The sequence below is a fragment of the Odontomachus brunneus genome, unplaced genomic scaffold, assembly GCF_010583005.1.
Source record: "Odontomachus brunneus isolate Ranch 3 - 2012 unplaced genomic scaffold, Obru_v1 Obru_scaffold_050, whole genome shotgun sequence".
NCBI lineage: Eukaryota > Metazoa > Arthropoda > Insecta > Hymenoptera > Formicidae > Odontomachus > Odontomachus brunneus.
In genome coordinates, this window is record NW_022639500.1 from 1,443,492 (window position 1) to 1,464,055 (window position 20,564).

Here is a 20,564-nt window from a genome sequence, read left to right on the forward strand (position 1 = left end):
CTTGTAATATTAGTACAAATATCTATAAAACTATAATATAATGTTTTAACATAGCGTTCATACTTTCCAAAATTTTCACCATCCTCTATTGTTTCTGGCAATTCACAGTTCATTGTTTCTGGTAAAAAGAAACAGAGTATGGCGCCTATTAATGGTCCTACGCCAAATATTACTGGAGGTAGCCACGGTTGGATAGAACCCTGTAAATTATCGCGTCTCTTTAATCTTTAAGAACAAAATGCGCGAGAAGTTTTGTCATTTATCATATAGGAGTAATCAATATATAATATATAATTCTGTTTTCATTATAAAAAGCGCATAGTATGTATAATATACATTATAATACATAATATTTTGTAAATTACCATCGTGGCGATGTATGGTGCGATAATACTTCCAATCCTGGCGGAGATACTTCCCAAACCAACGCCAACGTTTCTCACGACAGTTGGGTATACTTCGCCACTGTACAAGTATATTGTGGGGAAACTGATAGCCATTCCTACGAGACCGAGCGAAGCCAAAAATACTCGGACATTCACATCGGACACCACAGTTATTAGGATCAAGCTCACACCGGACAAAATGTTTCCACCCATCAAGATTTTTAAACGGGAAACTCGTGATATCAAAAACAAAACTATCACGGTTCCCGGCAGTTCCATAACGGCTAGAACATTATAAAAGTAATGTATTTTACGTCACACAAGAAATAATTTACTGTAGACATGGAAATTGCGAATTACCCGAAACGGCGACATTAATGAATATATTGCCGTCGATGTGGCCCACGTATTGCGCCAACCCGAAGAAGCAGCTGCCGCAAACGAACCAGTTGAGCGCTATGCATATAGTCTTCAGTCTCATATTCGGAGTTCTAAATAAATGTGTAATATTATATTTCTCGCTGCTCTTTCCCAGTCGGATTGCTGCCTGGTTTTCGTGAGTTTCGAGAGCTAATTTCACATTTTCTACCGATATCTTGTTCCGATTAGCAGCTTTCAGAAGAATTTGTTCCGCTTGTCTGGGTTTGCCTACGGCTAATAACCACCTCGGAGATTCTGGGATGACCCTATTTTGCAAAGACAAAATCCTTTATCCACTAATCCTTCGTGACTAGTTCAAGTGCGGTAAGTACTTTGCGAATTTTATATTTAGCGAGAAATAACTTTTAAACGTTATATATTACTTTAATAGCAGTACACATAATTACGTAATTACGTAATTGGTACGCTGCACGTACCAATAATATGTTAATAGAAAAATGGAGGGTATCGAGATGGCCATTTGGAACCCATACCACGTTCGTGTCAAATAAGATATTAATGGGTTCATGAGATGTCCAAACAAAAACGGTACATGGAACAAGACAGATACAGTCGACCGCCATTCAACCCCAACAATCTCCATAACTATAATTAATTAATTGATTAATTTGATATGCAGAAACGTGCTACAGCATCGATGTACAACGCATTGGACTTACGTAAAACGAAGGTAACGAGCATCGTTCCACCAGTGGCCAAGGCGCAGGCGGTTTTAAGCACCAGGAATAATTCGTACCACGGTGCGAATGCGCTCGCAAACCCTGTGATCGACTGCAACGCGATCGCGATCATCAATGGTTTCTTTCGACCAATTCTATGCAAAACGAAATGAGAGAAAAAGAGTGATATGGGTATGTATGCAATTTCCATAACATCATAATATTACAATCTCTTATTTATATAGTCATATTATGCTATATGATAATAATGGAACTAAGATACCTATCAGCCATCATACTAAAGATTAAATTGCCAATTAACACACCAAACATTGTACAGGACTGCGCAAAGTTCGTTAATTGTTCTTTGTCGCATACTAAGTCCCACTGAAAATAAAAATAAAGATCATTGTGTTTCAATTATTACAGTTTGTTTCACTTACATTTAATTAAAAAAACAATTATTATAACATAACATTTTTATCATTATACATATATATATGTATATATATATAATATGTGTGTGTATGTGTGTGTGTGTGGTGTGTATTATATATATATAAAAATATATGTGTGTGTGTATTATATATAAAAAAAAATATATATAATGTGTGTGTGTGTATTATATATATAATGAAACAAATAAGATATCATATTAAAGCTGCGTTCGGAAAGACACTATTTGGCACTAAAAGCGTGTTCTGTCCTTGTTACTCATTAAAAGTTGAACAAGGACAAAACACACTTTTAACGGTAAATACCGTCTCTCCGAACGCAACTTAAATAGCACAGTGAAGCATTATATGTCTGATAAAAACTAACCTGCGTTATAATACTCTCTCGGAATATTCGCTTATCATATCTAAAGCTGGTACATTCTTCCACAGTGCTGTTTCCTACGTCTACTTCGCATTTCATAAACATGGATTCATTTGTGACTGATAACGGCGCGACGCACGTAAAATTAGTGGGCGGTGCGAGGAATATGATGGAGAGCTGATGCCAGGCTACAGGAAATTTGACAAGAGAAATCGCTACCGCAATCACGATATGCCACGGGCCCATATGACCCATTGCCTCCTGGATGGGATCCAATGGTATAAGACCTGAAAGAAAGCAGTATTGTATGTTCGATATTAAAGCGAAAACAATATTCAGATTACTTCAGAGTGGGATAAGTATGCAATCAGTACTTTATCGCGAAACTTTCGATTGAAACATGAGGAAAGTCATTATTCTACATAGAACGCATCTGGTGTAGAATTATTCTGATACACAATATCTACAATATGCTTTCCAAGTAAGATTCATTCATTTATCGCGTTTACTTACACCATATTACTGCGCCATATTAAGCACTGCGGAGTGTATAATATTAATAATATTTCGACAGGATATTAGTTTCTATCGACCGGCCTCGTATTGCGTTCTAATCTAAACCGCAAACCCCGCAGAGCTGATCTAATAATAAGACATTACATTTCCGCGTGAACTACGATTGGTAGCAATCCCGATTCCCATTATACATCGTTCTCTAAGCATTTAAATAGCTCCCAGATAAATTGATAAGACCGACTGAAAAAAGCAATGATCGTGTAGGCCAAACAAATTAATTTATAAATTAATAGAGACGTAAAAAAAATTCTACAAAATGAAAATAACATGTTCAAACTGCAATTATTGATATCGTATGCTCTAGTGTTCAGGTGCATTCAATTTAAACTTCGATTGTAGCTTCCGCGTCCAGTTCATGTCATACGTATCAATTAAGGCTCCTAGATACTCGCATCGTCTATCTCTTTTTAATGACGTCAGAAGCGAGGAAACGTATAGTAAAATTCTTGCGAAATACATCGAAATAAAAAATATATTTTCTTTTTCTCTAACAATCAATAATTTATATAGTAAAAGAGAAATGTTCAGACTTTCTATTTTACAGATTCACAAATTTTGCAATCGATTGCAAGTGTCGCCTTATGGATGTATCGTTTTTATTTCAATGTTCTCCGCAAGAATTTTAGCATGCGTTTTCCCGCTTCTGACGTCACTAAAAAGAGATGGGATGATACGAGTACCGAGGAGTCCTAAGACTGCGCTCATTTTAGGCGCTTTCGTGCTGATAACATCATTCTATCTTTATCGCACATGCTAAAGGAAGATAGAGATATTTTCAGTATGAAAACGAGTGCATTCTAAATCTCTTAAATAACTCGTTGATTGTTCTACGTGCATGCAACGGGTCGACAACCGATTTATTGCAACAAACCGCAAAGGCGTAATTAAACCTTCACGAATGTACGAACCGGTATTATATAACACACCGATGTGTGATGCAATATTCGGTGCAAATTAACGGTGTCATTGCACCGGCGTGACGGCTGCGGCACACGTGATCGCACGCATATGCATATCGCTATTACAGTAACGGTACCGTCTCGATGGTATATCCGAGATTATAATACGGTAAGCGCATGCAGATTGCAACAATAGCCGTCATGTTGGCTTACACGCGAAGGTGTGGTCGTCTCTGTCGCAACGGCGAGAATTACATAAGTTACGCGTACACGGCTCCAAAATTTATGAAAAGAGGATACGAACAAATCGTGAATCCAAAACCTGAATAACATCAGAAAAAGTTTTGCCTAATCCGCGCACAGACACGACGCAATGCGACGTATAAAACGTCGTGAAAGGAAAATAACAATCTGTCATTACACTACACAGAATCAAGCGTATATTATCACATGACTTTTTTTTACCGTGCAATGAACGCGACATGTTGAGGATTATTCAGAAAGGTAGCCGAATATAACGTGAGTCTTTATAGTATTTTGATATTATAAGTATAATCGCATTCATTTCCCGATTAAATGGCACACATATGAAATCACAGAGAGCACAGAGTGACCGAATAAAACTGCAAAATAATACTGTGCTTTACGTCGTCCGCTCGTTGTTCGTATTTTTTCGCAAGAAATTTCCTCTTCGCGTGAAATAACTATTTCTTAATGTGCATGTAAAATTGACCGACGTCATACGTGGATTTGCTTTCCGCGAGACATCTCATTCATTCTGGTAATTGAGGAAAACACGCTTGAAAGATTGCATTGCGTGATGTTTTATAGCATATTGAAAAACAGGTATTATTACCTGTACAAAGTAGAATTCAATATCCGTGATCAAATAAGTAAGATAGCGATACACGTATCTACATATGTACGAGATTACCAATTAAGATGTTATTGCTACCATCATACTATAAATTACAAGACGTATCACTAACCCAGTTATCAATTTATACACACTCTGTCATATGTTTCATACTTATATCAGCAGTTTGTCGAGTTTTACACAAGTTGAAGTCGACGTATCTGCATCGTGTTTGGACAAGTGAATACGAATTATTCACTTTGCAAGTTCCGAAATTTTTACGCTCATGTAAGATTTGCATACGTATTCGTAACACTCAATCGAGTCCACTTACTTTTCGCTTATCTCAAGGATGAATCTCGTTACTCATACCGTTAAAAGAAGCTAACATCTCGTCTCATTCAACAACTCTATACGCAATGCAATCATATTACCCCTTGTCCACAACCTTGCTTTAATCTTTAAACAAATTTAAAATTATTTTAAAAATAATCAACTGTGGTTGGTCAATTTCTTACGACTTAAGAATTAAAGCAAGGTTGTGGACAAGGCGTTAAACGTGCGCATACAAAATTAGCATTTAATGCTAATTAACTAATGCTGATACTAATATATAATAAAAATAAAATTTTCTTAAGCAAAATACAGTTTGTGTTTAAGCAAAATACACTATTTTTTATTTATTTTTTTAGTTACTATTTTTTTGTATTTATTTTGTACTATGTTTATAAGAAGTATAGAAATGTCACATAAGTGACTGTCTATGCACACAAATGTAGAATTACGAATTTTGCAAAAATATTCAACTTGTTGCATAGCGACAAACCTCACGCCTATCCAGTATGTCAGCAATTCGTTACAAGATAAATTTAATCCTTAAATTCTCAACAAATGTTATCTTTTATTTTTGCAGTGTTATGACGACCGCATTACTAAGGCATTATCTTCAAGTAAAACATGAAAATATGGTTAGTGCTAATGTTCTTTCGTATAAGAAAGGGATCATATAAAGGATCATATCTATCGGACATATTCTCTTAATTTATAATAAAATTATCACTCTGTATTGATTTAAATATTCGAAGTACTTTCAGTATTTGTGTACAAACAATATTATTCCTCATAATATTATCAACAGTAAAAATATTATCTTTGCGTTTGTACGCGCGTTTTGCATCTTTCCGTCAAAATATATTTATATTCTTGTTCTGAAATTTAAAAAATAACATATTTTGATCATTGTCGCCGAGTTTTCAACCGTCGCAGTTTGAATTGTATCTCCATGATTACTATTGATATTTGCTTATCAATACGACTTACTAAACCAGATAAAACAAACATTTGTTAATTTCACGGCTTAAAACAGCGTACGATATAGTAGATAATGAAATAAAAAATCATAATACATATTTACAGTTAATAAAGGCATTAACGATAAGAGCGTATCAGATCTCTGCATAAGAAGCATAATAGCAAGCCGCGATAAACAGTAATAGCGCCATTACCCATTTCGATCCAACTTTTTTCGATGCCGCCAAACATTCTTCAGTCTATTTTCTTTACTGTTAAGAGATAATAATATATGCTGTAAAATGCATAAAATAAATATGCATTAGCGCACAATGTTGTATATATTGCGTGTTTTGTGTGTGTGTGTGTGTGTGTGTGTATGTGTATGTGTATGTGTGTAAAATTGCGAGATTTAGCCGATCATATTTATTACGTATGATTTATTTAAAGTATGTTTATTTCTAAGTAAAATGTGACCAGTGATAAGATCGTTGTTCTTTTTCTAATAACGACTCAAAATTTTACACTGTATATGATATATACGATATATGGTATAGTGAAATATTAATTTAATCAATAGTATAAACAGTGGCTCGCCTCTTAAAATAGCTAGATCAATAATTATCGCATATAAGAAGAGATACCCGTGAACTTCGGGTGGATTAGAAATATTTTATATACATAATTATAATTGCGATGATCGACGGTATAATATCGAGATATATGTAACTTGAGACATAATACGAATAATTAATGTGGAATAACGTCGTGGAATACAATAACGCATGGAATGATGAATATTAGATAAAATTATTTTTAAACGATAAATCGTCAATCTTCCATCAACGAACTATATCACGGTCATATTCGTTCCGTTGAACGGTAAATTAGTCGTCTTACACGCACGAATAGATGAACGAGACGCTATGCAATTGCACGACTGAACGATTGAAATTTTACACGTTTAGAAGGAACAATGAGATGTCTAGTCAGCGCAAAAAAAAAACGTTTTGCGAAATGATACCTTCCGAGAAATACGAAGTGACAACATATATGACAATACGTGTTAAAATGCAAAATTACGCGAACAACGTAATCAATGCGATATTATTCTTCGTGAAACGCGACCTAAATTAAAATAGAAGAAACATCAACGACACGCAAGGCGTAATACGCGTATTTCCGAATCAGCACGACAAGATAAAGAAAATGAAAAATAGTGCACGGAAATTGTCCGCTGACATGTGGCACAATGTATAAAAATTGCGTGCACGACACAAAACACGGTAATCACACCAAATCCGTTCCTCACGAAACTGCATTCGCGAAACTAGTTGTCACAGCGTGTGCGTCCTGATGATGCAATTAAAGACACGCTTTTCGCGCATATTGCTGGCGTGAGTGTGCCCAAATTTATATTTAGCACATTCGTTCTCGGTCAAGTTTCGAGGATAATTAATAAGTCGCGCAGAGTCGCCCAAATCACAGATTGACTTACCTTTCATCGTTTGATTGATATTTTTACTTATGCTACCACCGTTTCCCGTCTGTAAAGCGAGAATTTATTTTCGGCTAGCGCGATATGATTTCCCGTCACCGTATACTACCGTGTCGAGTACGCGAGAGACGGAGACGAACTAAAAACAGAACTTAAGTTTCCCACCATTCTGCTTTATCGACGCGGAAGGGTGGATGCAGAACATACGAGAGCGAACGCGCGCGCGCGAGCTCGCGAGAGCGTGACATCTTTTCACCGGCGCGCAAATTCACGTCGATCATTATCTACTTATCGCATAAATACCTCGTCGTCTCAATGACGGATGATGTATCGCAACGCTCTCAAAGACGTCCGCAATGCTATACTTAGGGATAATGAAGCTAATTCCTCGCCGCATTTTTATAGCGTCGGCATAGTCAACCAGTCTTACTTCGCGAGTTCTTTTTGCATATAACTGAACACAAATATAAATAAATATATAAGATCACACGAGAAAGAAAGGAAACATTCCTCTACTTAATCTTGTTTAATATGTATCGAGAGAATAAAAGACGCGATGGATAAAACTTATTGCATGTGTTAAAACAATTATTGAGCTAGTATTAAAATGGTTTCCGCTTAACTTTTTAAAATAAAATTTACTTGTCGAATGCGAATTTGCTGAGAATACTGCTAGTGGTTCGTTTCGCTTGGACTTCCTGCTTGTCCTCCGAATTCGACAATTTCCGTTTCTTGCTCTCTTCTTTCGTCGTCGAGCATGTCTCAGTATCAGAACTCGATTTCACCGTCTGCTCTTTGAATCGTGTTAAGCCGATCTTAGTTAAGTCAGGGATACTTAGATCAGGAAATTCTTCTTGTAAATTCTTCTTGTTCTTCGCGTACCAGTTAACGAATGATTCTTTCTTAGGGACATCCTTCGACTTCGACTTGGCAGGTACGAATTTCGTTAATGCAACTTTCTGAGATTTCTCCGGCAAATTATTCAAACCGGCTAAACCTGCCATAATATAATAATATAAGCAAACTTTTCCAACGATAAACTAGAGTATTTGCAAAGAGAGAAAAGATTAGACTTTATTTATTGTTAAGTATATAGAAAAAAGCAAGAATTTGAGTCACATATTATTATACATGTATGCGTTTGCTTAAAGGGAGCCCAAAGCGCACACTGGCATGTTTAATGTACACCTGTACGTCTGGTGTACACTTGTACACCTGTAAAATTCTGAATTTGTTATCGATACATAATATACATCAACATCTGCGACTCGGGCTCTTGTTTACGCTATTGTTAATTAGAATCATCTAGAACCATATACTATCATGCAATTCTTTACTAATTGTCGTAGCATCACTTACCTCTTGCCGACGGGGACGAGTTTTCCGATTTTAGAAATGGGTTTACTCTCTTCACAGTTACCGCTAACGGCTTAATTTCCACATCTGGTTGCTTAGCGGTAACTGAAAGCACATCATCTGTTTCTTCCTCGTGAATATTATTAAAGTCGTCATTGATCGCGAAACTGTCCTGACAATTCTCTATGTTTTTATCCTCTTCCTTTTTCTCCTTCATTTCAGCGATCGACTCTAATTTGCTTGCCAACGCCCTTTTATTGATACGCCTGGCGTACTTGATAGCCATGTCTATTGCTTCCACGGACGCAATTTGTTCGCAGATATCCACCGCGCGATATTCCAAATTGTTTCGGCAAGCGTGCTAATTGCGAGGAGGAATTAATACTCAATTTACATTTGAAAGTCGTAAAGTCGAAGCGAATGAGAAGCATTCAACAAATACTTACTGCTATTAGAATTAATATTGCCTCAGTTTCATTCGATGGACTGCTTCCTAATTGCCACAATTTACGTTCCTTCTCGGTTTTTTCCGATTCCGGTTCGCACAGAGGCGCAGACAGAGGCACCTCGGTAACTATTGGACGCGGTGTTGTAGGTGGATAGAAGCCGCCTTTGCAGAGGATACAGCGCATAATTCGCTCGCGTTCGCTAACACCGATCATGAAGTAATGATCCGCCTTGCCCTTATTCTAAAAAAAAAAACCAGATTACAACAGACTATAATCACATATAAATAAGTAATTAGAAAATTTGTTTAGAACTTATACCATTAGATTTGTATCGCACACCACTCTCCACAGGCAGGACCTCTTGTCATATATTCTAACAACGTCATCAGCATCCATAGTGGTAGGAGAGCCCTCATCAGAGGTGAATCCCAACCACATGAGGTCTGAACTTGGCGACAGGGGTGCGGGAAGAGTTTGGCTTCGTAAAGATGCTCCCTGCACTTGTATCCACAGCAGATTTATGTGCTGATCGCCACCCGTACCTACTCGTCAAGAAACGGATTTACAATTATATGGTTCAAGCTGTTAATCTCTTATCGTGCCGTAGTTACTCACCAACGGCAGTGTGATAAGCTATTAGCAAGTCTTTCCTTAGACCATTCATCGTAACCACGCGCCCGGGCAATCCTAAGACCTCGCGTTGTGTGCCTCCTATCATAAATATTCTTAGATTTCTTCTAGATGTGGCAACTGCTACGAAGGTGTCGCCGACCGCTATACACTCCACTTGTTCGTCCTCCGGCATATCCGCAGACCACTCTTTATTTCCAGTACCCCAACCTAATGCACAGAGAAATGACTAAGTTTGTTAAATGTGATTTTATTTTACACAAAAAATCTATATCTTTTATATTAAATAGATCAACTGATCTCAACCTTGCAGAGCTAACACGACAATTTTACTAGGACCATCCTCTGACGCTTGGCAGCTCATTGCGAGTGCTTGGGTGGACAAAGCAGCCATTGCATGTTTCAGGTAATTATTAATATGCATGCTACGATGAACTGCAGCATCGTGAAACTCTACCTCGATACTGTAATCTTTCTCGTCATCTTGCGAAAAACTTCGGACCATTCCTACATCGTTCCAAACCTGCGAACATCGTCCAAAAATTTAGTGAAGATCTCTACAAGAATGTACGAAATAGAAATGCGTTATTGTGGTTTATACTGCACCATGTAATACGACATTAAATGAGAAGGTGTTGACCCCGATTGGAAACACGATTGTAGATCGGCTACAATTTTCATATCATTCGAAGGTGCATCTGAATTGTCGTCGTCGGAATCCTCCTTTTCGTCATCCTGCAAACCAGTAGAAGCCTTGATTTTATCCAACGATATCACATTTTCTCCGTCAATGTCTACTTCGTCGTCTTCTACTCCATCTACTGTCACATGTCCATTTCTTTCAGAATCCGGAATTACTTCAATGTCGGATTTATCAGGGATTACCTAGAAAGATTAAAGGTCAGGACTTCTCCAAACAAGCTAATAAAATCTTGTTAGATACATAACAGTGAAATATGCTTCCTTACCACATCAATACATCCTAATTTTCCAAGTGTATCACAGAATGCAATTTCATTGGATTCTAAGTGCCAAACCAACGCGGTAATTTTGGCATTCTGTTCATGTTCAAGGTATCCAATCACACTTTTAGTTTCTACATCCCAGACAATCATTTCTCCATATAGTGAACTAGCAGCTATACGTCTGCCACATTCAGAAAATTTGCAAATACTAAGTTCCTATAACAATGAGGAGAACAATGTATGCAGTCTAATTGTTATCATGACAAAAGAAACTTATGCCAACTTACAGTTTTTAAATTAGAATATTTCAGTCTATACAATTCCTTCCAGGATGATCTCTCCACCACTACTACATCTTTGTTAGATGGATATGCAAGGCAGCTACCATCTGTACATTTAAAAGAGGGAGTGCAATATAATTTTGCAGTAAAAAAAGAGTTAGATTTTGGCACAATGTTATTCCAAGTATGTATAGCTCGCTTTTCCTTAATATTCCAAATCCGAATGGATCCATCTGCACTAGAAGATGCCTAAAATATACACACACACACATATATTTTTTTTAAACTAACAAAGTATTACATAAAAGTAAAGTTATTTCAGATATAACACAAAATACCAACTACAAATTCTTCTTTCGGATCTAAGGACAAGCCCAAGATAGGTGCTTCATGACCCTCTAATTCTGTGCTATCTAATGTATTGATATTTGTGACTTGTATCCGCATATCGCTTAAAAAAAATCCAGTTATCAAGACTTACTTAATTTCTCATTGTATAAATAACATTATATTATATGTATATAATATACCAGGATCCAGATACAATCAATTTACTGTCTTTTGCTGTAGCTAATGCTGAGACTGGTGCTGAAAATCTAGTAACTATCCCTTCCTTCTCCAAATCAGGATAAGTAAGTATTTGCACTGTGTTATTATCATTTCCCACAAAGATTTTACCATCCTAAGATGAAACCATCAGATATAAAATTCTCATTTGCCTCCAATATTTTTCTTCATATAGAATTTTTTTTAAATATTTTAACTTTATATTACTTTAACTTATACTGCAGATGATTTACAATTGTTAGTTACCTTCGAAATTACTGTAATTGCTTGTTCAGAGATACAGCTTGTGGCTGGATCATCATCCATTATACTCAACCAAGATCTGACATCTCCATCGCATCCACAAGTGATAAGTCCTTTCCTATAATTACAGATATTATGATAATGATTTTGCTGAAACATTATAAGTAGTAAATAATATACTATATTTACGTTTGACCAGAATAATAACAAACGTCAGTATGTCCTTCTTGATGAGCATATCGCATTGGATTTATTATTAGTGGCATGTTTATTAACTGATAAAATTTAAACAATTAAATATTATAGTAATAAATTTGCGTATTTTACAACTTATGTGTCACACACTTTGCTCGTATCAACACAAGTATATTTTGGCGCCAACTGCAACACGAGATCTACAACCCAGTTTTACTTGTATAATGTACGATTCACACCGCGATCCGATGTCCGATGTACGATATCCGATATCCAATAAAACAGGGGGTACAAACTCACTCTTATAAAAATTGGATCCCGTTTTTAGTAGCGTCCTCTGAAATTGTCTCCGGATGTGGGCGAACTAAACGGGTGACGTCATGCGGAGTGGGGATACGCGCCAATGAATATGAACTGGCGAACATAGGCAGACGTTCTTGAAACGTTTTAACGAACAATAGCGAGCAACTGCGAGCAACAGCGAACAACAGCGAGCAACAGCGAGCACTAATATAAAGCTATAAATATATATATTATCTTATTACTAATCATTGTAGAGTAGTAATAGTGTAGTAATAGTACTAAAACAATTAGTTAAATCGTAGAAGTAGCAACTAGCCTACAATACCTATACAGTAGCATACAACACATACATACATCCACACATATACACTCATCACGCGCGCATGCACCACACACACACACACTAACAATACTACATTATAAGTATATATATATATAATATTAACCTTATATCATATTAATATAAAATATCATATCTTTATTAACATCGCGAGAGTTATCGGATACCTCATATTATTTGATTCTTTCATTTTTTAATTCTCATAATCTTATGAAAATAGTAAAAGATATACATTTATATATGTGCATATATGCATGCACACAACTGTATACGTGCCATACGTGCATAAGTTGCTTGCTATTGCTCTCTATGGGTGCGTTTAGATTCCCTACCTAGGTGCACTCTGTTACTAGAAACACTATAGTATATGTCACATATACTATAGCACTTCTTGTATTAGAGTGCACCCTGGTAAGGAATCTGAACGCAGCCTATAACGTCTGTCTGTGCGTGCCATTCATACTTCTATTGGCGCGCATCCCCACTCCGCGTGACGTCACCGTTTAGTTCGGCCACTTCCGGAGACAATCTCAGAGGGCGGTAGGTGTAGCTAGTGCCACTTACCAGACGGGAGTTATTATCCCCTGCAATAAAAGAATAGCTTTCCAATGAAGAATTGAATTCTGTATTAGAAAGCTGTTCTCTTATTGGATATCGGACGTTGTATGTCGGACATCGGACGCGGTGTGAATTTTGCATTACTACTTTGTTTTCTCGGTTAGTATAGTGGCGACTCGTAACGGAGTCTTCAAAACTAATAGCGTGTTCGACTGGTCCTAGGTTAATCGCTCTGAGACCAGTATTCATAGCCGTATTCATAGGTATTCATAGTCGGATTTTATTTTTAAGGCTGGCTTAAGTTCATCTTCAGATACTCCGTAGCCAATGAAATGATCCGTTCATCATCTGAAGATAAACTTAAGACGGTCTTAAATATAAGATTTGACTATAAATACCGACTATAGACTTGATTTACATCGTAAATAGTAACTTTCTATTAGATAATCTTAATATCGACGATATATATAAACAACGATATATTAAGCTGATATAATACTTATCAAGAAAACGTATTGTATTGATTGAATGCGTCGCCGTTGATATGCATTGTCGATATTAAGATTTTCTAATAGAAAGTTACTATTTAGTACGCGTATCAAGTGCACGATGTAAACTAAGCCATAGTCGAATCTTATTTCAAAATCGTCTCAAGTAATGTCTAAGATAAGAATACGGCTCTGTGATTGGTTCATAACATCTTAAGACAGTACTTAAGATGACCATAAATATAAGATCTGACTATGAATACCGGCCCGAGAGCGATTAATGACGTCATAAGTCTCTACTAACCAATCATAAAACTTATGAATATTTGTTCGACCAATAAACGTAGGCTGAATAACCCAGAGTGAGTTAACCCAGAACCAGTCGAACATGCTATAAGATATAAAAAAAAATATATATATTTTTTCTCATTTATTAGTATTCACTTATCGACTTATTATTAAGAAAAACAAAGTAAAAATGATTCGTAATTCGGAAATTCAGCTGATGTTTAGAAATTAACCGACTTAGCTTTTGGTTCAGACTATACTAAACAAAGACAGAGCACTATTCGAGAGCCACAAGCATGCTCTCTCTCATCCCGCAATACTCAAGAGGTAGCGCGCGTTCCAGGTAGTATATATTTCAGTGATTTTAGGTTAGAGTGGGTGCGTCTCAGGAATTTTCTGCATATTCTGCGCGTTTTCTGTGTATTCTGCGCCTTTTCTGTGCACGATAGACATTTTATGCATATTATACGCAGAATTGTGCATAATACCTTTCTGCCGCGCATATTACCCATTCCTGATAATCACGGTAGCGTTTGGTTGGTTAGTTTGGCCCAATTAACGCTCGCAACGCCGTGAACGTCATTCTATCTTTTAACGTGTTCGACTGGCCCTGGGTTAATCGCTCCGAGAGCGATTAATGACGTCATAAGTTTCTACTAGCCAATCATAAAGTTTATAAATACTTGTTTGACCAATAAACGTAGGCTGAATAACCCAGAGTGGATTAACCCAGAGCCAGTCAAACATGCTATTTGTTGCTCGAGGTGTTACGAGCGTTAAGTGGAACAAATCAACCAACTAAACGGTATCACGAAACGAAAAACGCCTCTAGTAATTATATAGAAGTCTGTGATTACTACACGTAAACACCCCAAGTTTCTCTCTGGGTCAATTCTGTTGGAATAACCAGTTAGTTAAATTAACTAAAGTTGGTAGAAATGGGCATTAGACGTACAATAATAGAACGATACGTTAGCACTAAATAACGCTGAGAACCTGCTTCCTGAACGCACCCTTAGCGAACATTGTCCATCCCTACTCTTCCGAGGTGTTGATCGCTGTTGACTGATTTTATTTTGGAGGTGCACTTGATGGTGGGCTGGATCATTCCAGATTGTCCTTATCTTTATTAAAGCATCTTAAAAAAATTTGTGATAATAGTGAAAGGTATTCCGGTGATTTCGTCTATTCTACCTGTTCTATTAATAATTGCAGTAGTGTGTTAACAATCAGCATCAATTTGTCTGAAGTGCTCCGCTATAACCCGCGCTGAAATGAGCAATACGTTTACAACGTAATTGGAAGTGAAGTTATGCATTTGTAGGCAGAAACATACTCAAGTTCATTGATACATCAAGTACCATTGAACACGTTCATGGCATACGATGAGTTGTGTCAATATTCTAAACATCCTAATGCGCACAGAGAACTCCGATAGCCGCAGAGTGATTCTTCGTTGACTGTTCTCTCATCGACGTTTTTAGGTTAAATATGGTAAGGGCTACACGCACTCATATTAGGTTATGCGCTTGTATTAAATGCATTTTACTTCTTACTATTATATCGCAAGAGAATGTCAAGTGTGCATGATGACAATAATATAGCAACAATAGTCACGTTTGTGTGAGTGCATGTGTGTGTCCCTTTTTACTTCAAGAGCTTCTCGACATATTCTCAGTTTTTATTGCTATATAATTTCTCATTGCTATTAAACGAATCCTAGCTAACTGGATGCAATAAATGCATGCAATATAAACAAAATCCTGAGCCTACACACACACACACATACGCGCGTAGTATTGGGCTCTCTAAAATAGTTCCTCGTGTTTTGGTAGATGGCAGAACAATTACTGCTTCACGGCTAAGCCCGTGCGATTCTGCTCCTTGGTTCTTGTCGTCGAAATGGACGCGAACGGGAACGGAAAATGCGTTCCTCGTTCCTCAATAGTGTATTCTTATCGGCGAGCAGCCAGCAACGATGTGAGTCCAATAATCGCGCTCGAATGTATAACGCGGCGGTGCAGCCACAAACGGGAACTTGCATTCACCCTTTTTCTAACCTGTTCTTTGACAGCACTCCCATACGTCAATTTTTGTTATAATTTCATCCTGATTGAAATAATACTGCCAAATATCTAATAATTGATAATAACCACAAGTAATAATACTTATAAATATATAATATATGTGATACTTCCTGTAGTTGTTCTTATATATAGTTTGTATATTGCTTTATATCTAAATGTAGATAGTATCTGTATAAAATTGGTTTTTTCTGAGAACATGATAAATTATTTTTTTACATATTATAGTAAACTTAATATATAAAACAGCAGTTGTTTTAAGCAGATACAAATTTGATTTGCTCCTTGTGTCTCAGTAAAGATTGCTTGAATTATTTCATAATTATGCTTTGTTATTTTCTCATTTTACTGTGCTTATTGTTTCAGGAAGGAAACAGGACAGATCTGGAGTTTGAATACAATGACACTGACACACATGCTAATGAGATTGCTGAGTTGTATAGTTATACAGAACAGTATGAGTTGCAACTTAATCTTAAGGTAATATTCTGTTTTAAAAAATATTATGATAAAAATGAACAAAATTAATAAAGTAAAAAAAAGTAAGTTCAATATTTACTTTTGCAAATTCTAGGCATTTGAAGATCAGATGGAGTGGTACAAATTACGACCATGGTGGCAAAAAGTGCATCCATCAGACCGGAGGTCAGTGATCTACAAATTATTAGATCAATTGGAGACCTCTAATAAGCAGCTCAGAATGAAGGCTGCTCGATGTATCCTTTATTTAGCTCAGGGTTGTTGGGCTGAGGTACAGTCTGACCAAGAGCAACAAGACTGGACCAAGATGAACGTAATGTTACTCTATGAAGCTGGCATTTTTTCAGCATTTGTTGAACTGCTAAACATTGAGATTGAGTAAGATTGTCACTTGTATCTGCTAACACTGAAATACCCAGTTCTTGTTGAACTTCTTTCTTACATGCATTGTACCATTGTTTTCAGAAATAGCACAACTGCTACCTCAGCAATGAGAAAGCTAGCTGTTAGTCTCGCTGATTCAATAGACTTAAGAGTCATTCTGTCCGTTTTGTACATTATAACAGAAGTTATGTGGAAAGAATTGCAAATGATCGAAGTGAGTAGTTATGAGGACACTGTTGAAGCTTTCGCAGAGGACCTTGGTACGTCGTTGCGTTTGCACAGTGTGCCTTAATGGATGTCAATCTAAGAAAGCTAAATGTTCAAAAAATACTAGTAGATTAATGTTTCCTCTGCAGTAAATCCGCACGGGGAAGAGTTACTGATTGTTAAACTTCTCGGCATGGTAACGTCCTTCTGCAGCGGCTCAGCACCACATTTTCCCATGAAGAAGGTTCTTTTGTTGCTGTGGAAGTTAATCCTGGTCTCTCTTGGTGGTATCGACACACTTAAAGACTTGAAAAAGCAGTATCGCGAGGAAGCCGGCCTGGACACGAAACAAGAAGACACTATCGAAGTTGCCAGGAATATGAGAGCCAGCTCTCCGCCCATGAGCGCGGCAGACTTAATAGAAACACAAAATCAGAAGAGGAATAATCGACCGTTTCGACGGGTAATGCAACATTAATCTGAAATCATATATATATATTTTGCACCAATACAGTCCTTAAATTGCCTGATACTTTCCAGAGTCTGATGAAACAAAGCTCGTTGGATGATCCAGGCTTAGGTATGGAGTATGAGGGAGGGGAACCTGCAAACAATACTGCAACGAACGAGAATGACGGTGAACTGATCGTATTCCTGGGGCCTGGTGGGCCTGGTGGTTGGAATCAGACGTATTATGAAGATCAAAATAATCAGTCACAATTAAGGCCAAGCACTCCGCAATTTATAAAGGGAAAGGGTAAGGTCTTACCTCGACTCTGTTATTTCGGTATTAATCTCTAATATCATTCATTAGGTTTGCCTTGGACACCCAAAGTGAGACAAAAGGACATAGATACTTTCTTGGAAGTCGCGAGGCTGAAATTCGTCGGTTATAAGTTACAGGGCGATAGGGAAAGCTTAGCAGGTTTGCCGCAACCAATTCACGAAGGGGTTACTACCCTGAAAAAGGTATCTTTCTTTCTTTTTTTAGTATTTCTCATTGCATTTTGCATAGCACATTTATCATATTGATTACGATATATTTCAGCATATGTACACGTCTTTAGCTGAAATTCAGATACGGAAAGAGGAGGAGATAGCAAGAAATCCGATGAGTACATCAGAACCGCCACTTCGTCAGACACCAACAGAGATTCTTTATCAAGCCATATTACCGAATTTACCGCAGTATATGATCGCGTTGTTAAAAATATTACTTGCTGCTGCGCCAACTAGTAAATCTAAGTCGGATAGTATTAATATCCTAGCTGATGTGTTGCCGGAAGAAATGCCGTAAGTATAAACAACAATGTGCAATAGTAATATGCCTTTTTTGAAAATATTATTTTCTTTAATTTATTAATATAATATTGGAATGTGTGTGTATTTGGTGGAGTCATATCCTATCATATTTTTAGAATGACGGTGCTGCAGTCGATGAAGCTAGGAATCGATGTTAATCGGCACAAAGAGATAATTGTTAAAGCCGTTTCTGCAATTTTATTACTGTTACTCAAACACTTTAAACTGAATCATATATACCAGTTTGAATTTATGTCGCAACATTTAGTATTTGCCAATTGTATACCTCTTGTATTGAAATTTTTAAATCAGAACATTATAGCTTATATTGAAGCAAAGAATGTGTAAGTACGAATGTAATTACAAAACTGTGAATTTTAGGTCGTACATACCGTTACATATAACTGTTTATTTATATCGCCACAGTATTCCTATCCTGGACTTCCCCATGTGTGTCATCGGCGATCAACCAGAGTTAACCACCGAAAGTCTCGAAATCGGTCACAGTCAGAACTTCTCCTGGAGAAACGTCTTCTCTTGCATCAATTTGCTGAGAATTTTGAATAAATTAACCAAATGGAAACACAGTAGAATAATGGTGAGCTATTAGTAACAATTATTTATACTTGTATAAAATATTTAATACTCTTGTTTATTCGCAGATGTTAGTTGTTTTCAAATCAGCACCTATTTTAAAACGCACATTAAAAGTCCGACATGCGATGATGCAATTGTACGTTTTAAAATTATTAAAAATGCAAACCAAATACCTCGGTCGACAGTGGAGGAAGACTAACATGAAAACTATTAGTGTAATTTATTCGAAGGTTCGACATCGCCTTAACGACGACTGGGCGTATGGCAATGGTAATTAATTTGAATAATTTTCAATGAGAATTCTACAAAATTGACAAGATGTGGTGTGCGTACGTTTGTAACTTAATTACGTCTATCGATTAGATTTAGAAGCGCGGCCGTGGGATTTTCAAGTAGAGGAATGCGAATTGCGCACTTGCGTCGATCAGTTCAACAATCGAAGATATTCGAATACCCCGAGAGACGAGGAGCTAGAACCGGTCGATGCGTCAGTTACATCGGTACTCGGTGCAAACGTGGAATTGACGGAGGAGTTCAAACAACACTACGAATTATGGTTGCAACAAGAGGTATTTCAAAGGAGTATCAATTGGGACGAACTGCTGGATCCTGCGGCGTGTGAAATTTAAGTTTGTTATAAGTGTGAAACGCATATAGAAGTCGTATTTTCATTAAATCACAGACTTCGAATGAAATTTCGATGTTTCTACGAATTACATACCGTTGTGAGAAGTGTTCAAAAAAAAAAGAAAGAAACAAAGAACATTTTGCCATATCGATACTGCGAAAATTTAAAAGTTGCATTTGGTATTATGGTAAATGGTCCTAATCTAAAAGAAAAGATATTTAACAAAAAGACTAACGTGTTTTAACACGATTCCGGCAAAGTGTGCATGATGTTTCGGATTTCTTTTATATTCAATTTGTGCAATGTGCAAATGCTTGTAGTCATTTCTTTATCGTTAGATATCGCTGATTTTACATAAACGTATCATCCTCTCATTATAATTATTGAGATTTAGTCCGCATTTTAGTACACTGATTTTTCTGCCAGTGACGATCTGAATTTCCCTAACTTAAGTCTTTCCATGTATCATAACATAATTTACACATACAAATATGCCAAATTCAATTTCCTACATTTTATATTTTTTACATGTTCGCGATCTTTTCTATCATGATCGTCTAATACAGTGAATTTTGAGAGAATTTTAATGTATGAATGCAGAGGCTATCTTACTCCCACTTGATCTGCACTATTTTATAATATACATATATATATATATATAACTATTATACGTATAAAAATATATTCACATATATCTTCAGTTCACCACTAATCATGACATCAATTTGTATCTATATATTCATGTATAGCTGGTCATATATATATATATATATATATATATATATATATATATAT

General features: G+C 36.6%; 2 protein-coding genes and 1 long non-coding RNA gene across 3 annotated transcripts in view; 2 read left to right on the top strand and 1 right to left on the bottom strand.

Annotated features, from left to right (window-relative positions):
* The window catches only part of LOC116845201 (WD repeat and HMG-box DNA-binding protein 1-like), an 18,491-nt gene extending 6,118 nt beyond the window's left edge, over nucleotides 1-12,373 (bottom strand). The window contains exons 1-21 of the mRNA XM_032817605.1: nucleotides 12,105-12,373; nucleotides 11,919-12,033; nucleotides 11,636-11,787; nucleotides 11,448-11,556; nucleotides 11,112-11,354; nucleotides 10,828-11,040; nucleotides 10,466-10,744; nucleotides 10,166-10,382; nucleotides 9,845-10,069; nucleotides 9,548-9,771; nucleotides 9,227-9,469; nucleotides 8,784-9,141; nucleotides 8,145-8,421; nucleotides 4,486-4,490; nucleotides 2,309-2,592; nucleotides 1,770-1,873; nucleotides 1,487-1,641; nucleotides 1,244-1,412; nucleotides 747-1,072; nucleotides 366-670; nucleotides 64-200 (exon numbers count right to left, since the gene is read on the bottom strand). Of these exons, the coding sequence (XP_032673496.1) occupies nucleotides 64-200; nucleotides 366-670; nucleotides 747-1,072; nucleotides 1,244-1,412; nucleotides 1,487-1,641; nucleotides 1,770-1,873; nucleotides 2,309-2,592; nucleotides 4,486-4,490; nucleotides 8,145-8,421; nucleotides 8,784-9,141; nucleotides 9,227-9,469; nucleotides 9,548-9,771; nucleotides 9,845-10,069; nucleotides 10,166-10,382; nucleotides 10,466-10,744; nucleotides 10,828-11,040; nucleotides 11,112-11,354; nucleotides 11,448-11,556; nucleotides 11,636-11,787; nucleotides 11,919-12,033; nucleotides 12,105-12,181 (4,217 nt within the window). The 5' untranslated portion in view covers nucleotides 12,182-12,373. The remainder of the gene's footprint in view (nucleotides 1-63; nucleotides 201-365; nucleotides 671-746; nucleotides 1,073-1,243; nucleotides 1,413-1,486; nucleotides 1,642-1,769; nucleotides 1,874-2,308; nucleotides 2,593-4,485; nucleotides 4,491-8,144; nucleotides 8,422-8,783; nucleotides 9,142-9,226; nucleotides 9,470-9,547; nucleotides 9,772-9,844; nucleotides 10,070-10,165; nucleotides 10,383-10,465; nucleotides 10,745-10,827; nucleotides 11,041-11,111; nucleotides 11,355-11,447; nucleotides 11,557-11,635; nucleotides 11,788-11,918; nucleotides 12,034-12,104) is intronic.
* Nucleotides 1,204-2,519, top strand: LOC116845202. The gene is made up of 3 exons (XR_004378212.1): nucleotides 1,204-1,355; nucleotides 1,447-1,678; nucleotides 2,374-2,519. It is a non-coding gene; the product is annotated as an uncharacterized LOC116845202 (long non-coding RNA).
* Nucleotides 12,374-15,129: 2,756 nt separating the features above from the next.
* On the top strand, nucleotides 15,130-19,770 carry LOC116845213 (striatin-interacting protein 1). Its single transcript, XM_032817627.1, has 13 exons — nucleotides 15,130-15,581; nucleotides 15,923-16,067; nucleotides 16,538-16,651; nucleotides 16,746-17,029; nucleotides 17,117-17,295; nucleotides 17,392-17,705; nucleotides 17,783-17,999; nucleotides 18,057-18,211; nucleotides 18,291-18,535; nucleotides 18,661-18,888; nucleotides 18,971-19,142; nucleotides 19,207-19,411; nucleotides 19,505-19,770. Exons 2-13 carry the CDS (start codon nucleotides 15,990-15,992, stop codon nucleotides 19,768-19,770), a joined length of 2,457 nt encoding a protein of 818 aa, XP_032673518.1. The 5' UTR covers nucleotides 15,130-15,581; nucleotides 15,923-15,989.
* The last annotated feature ends 794 nt before the right edge of the window (nucleotides 19,771-20,564 follow it).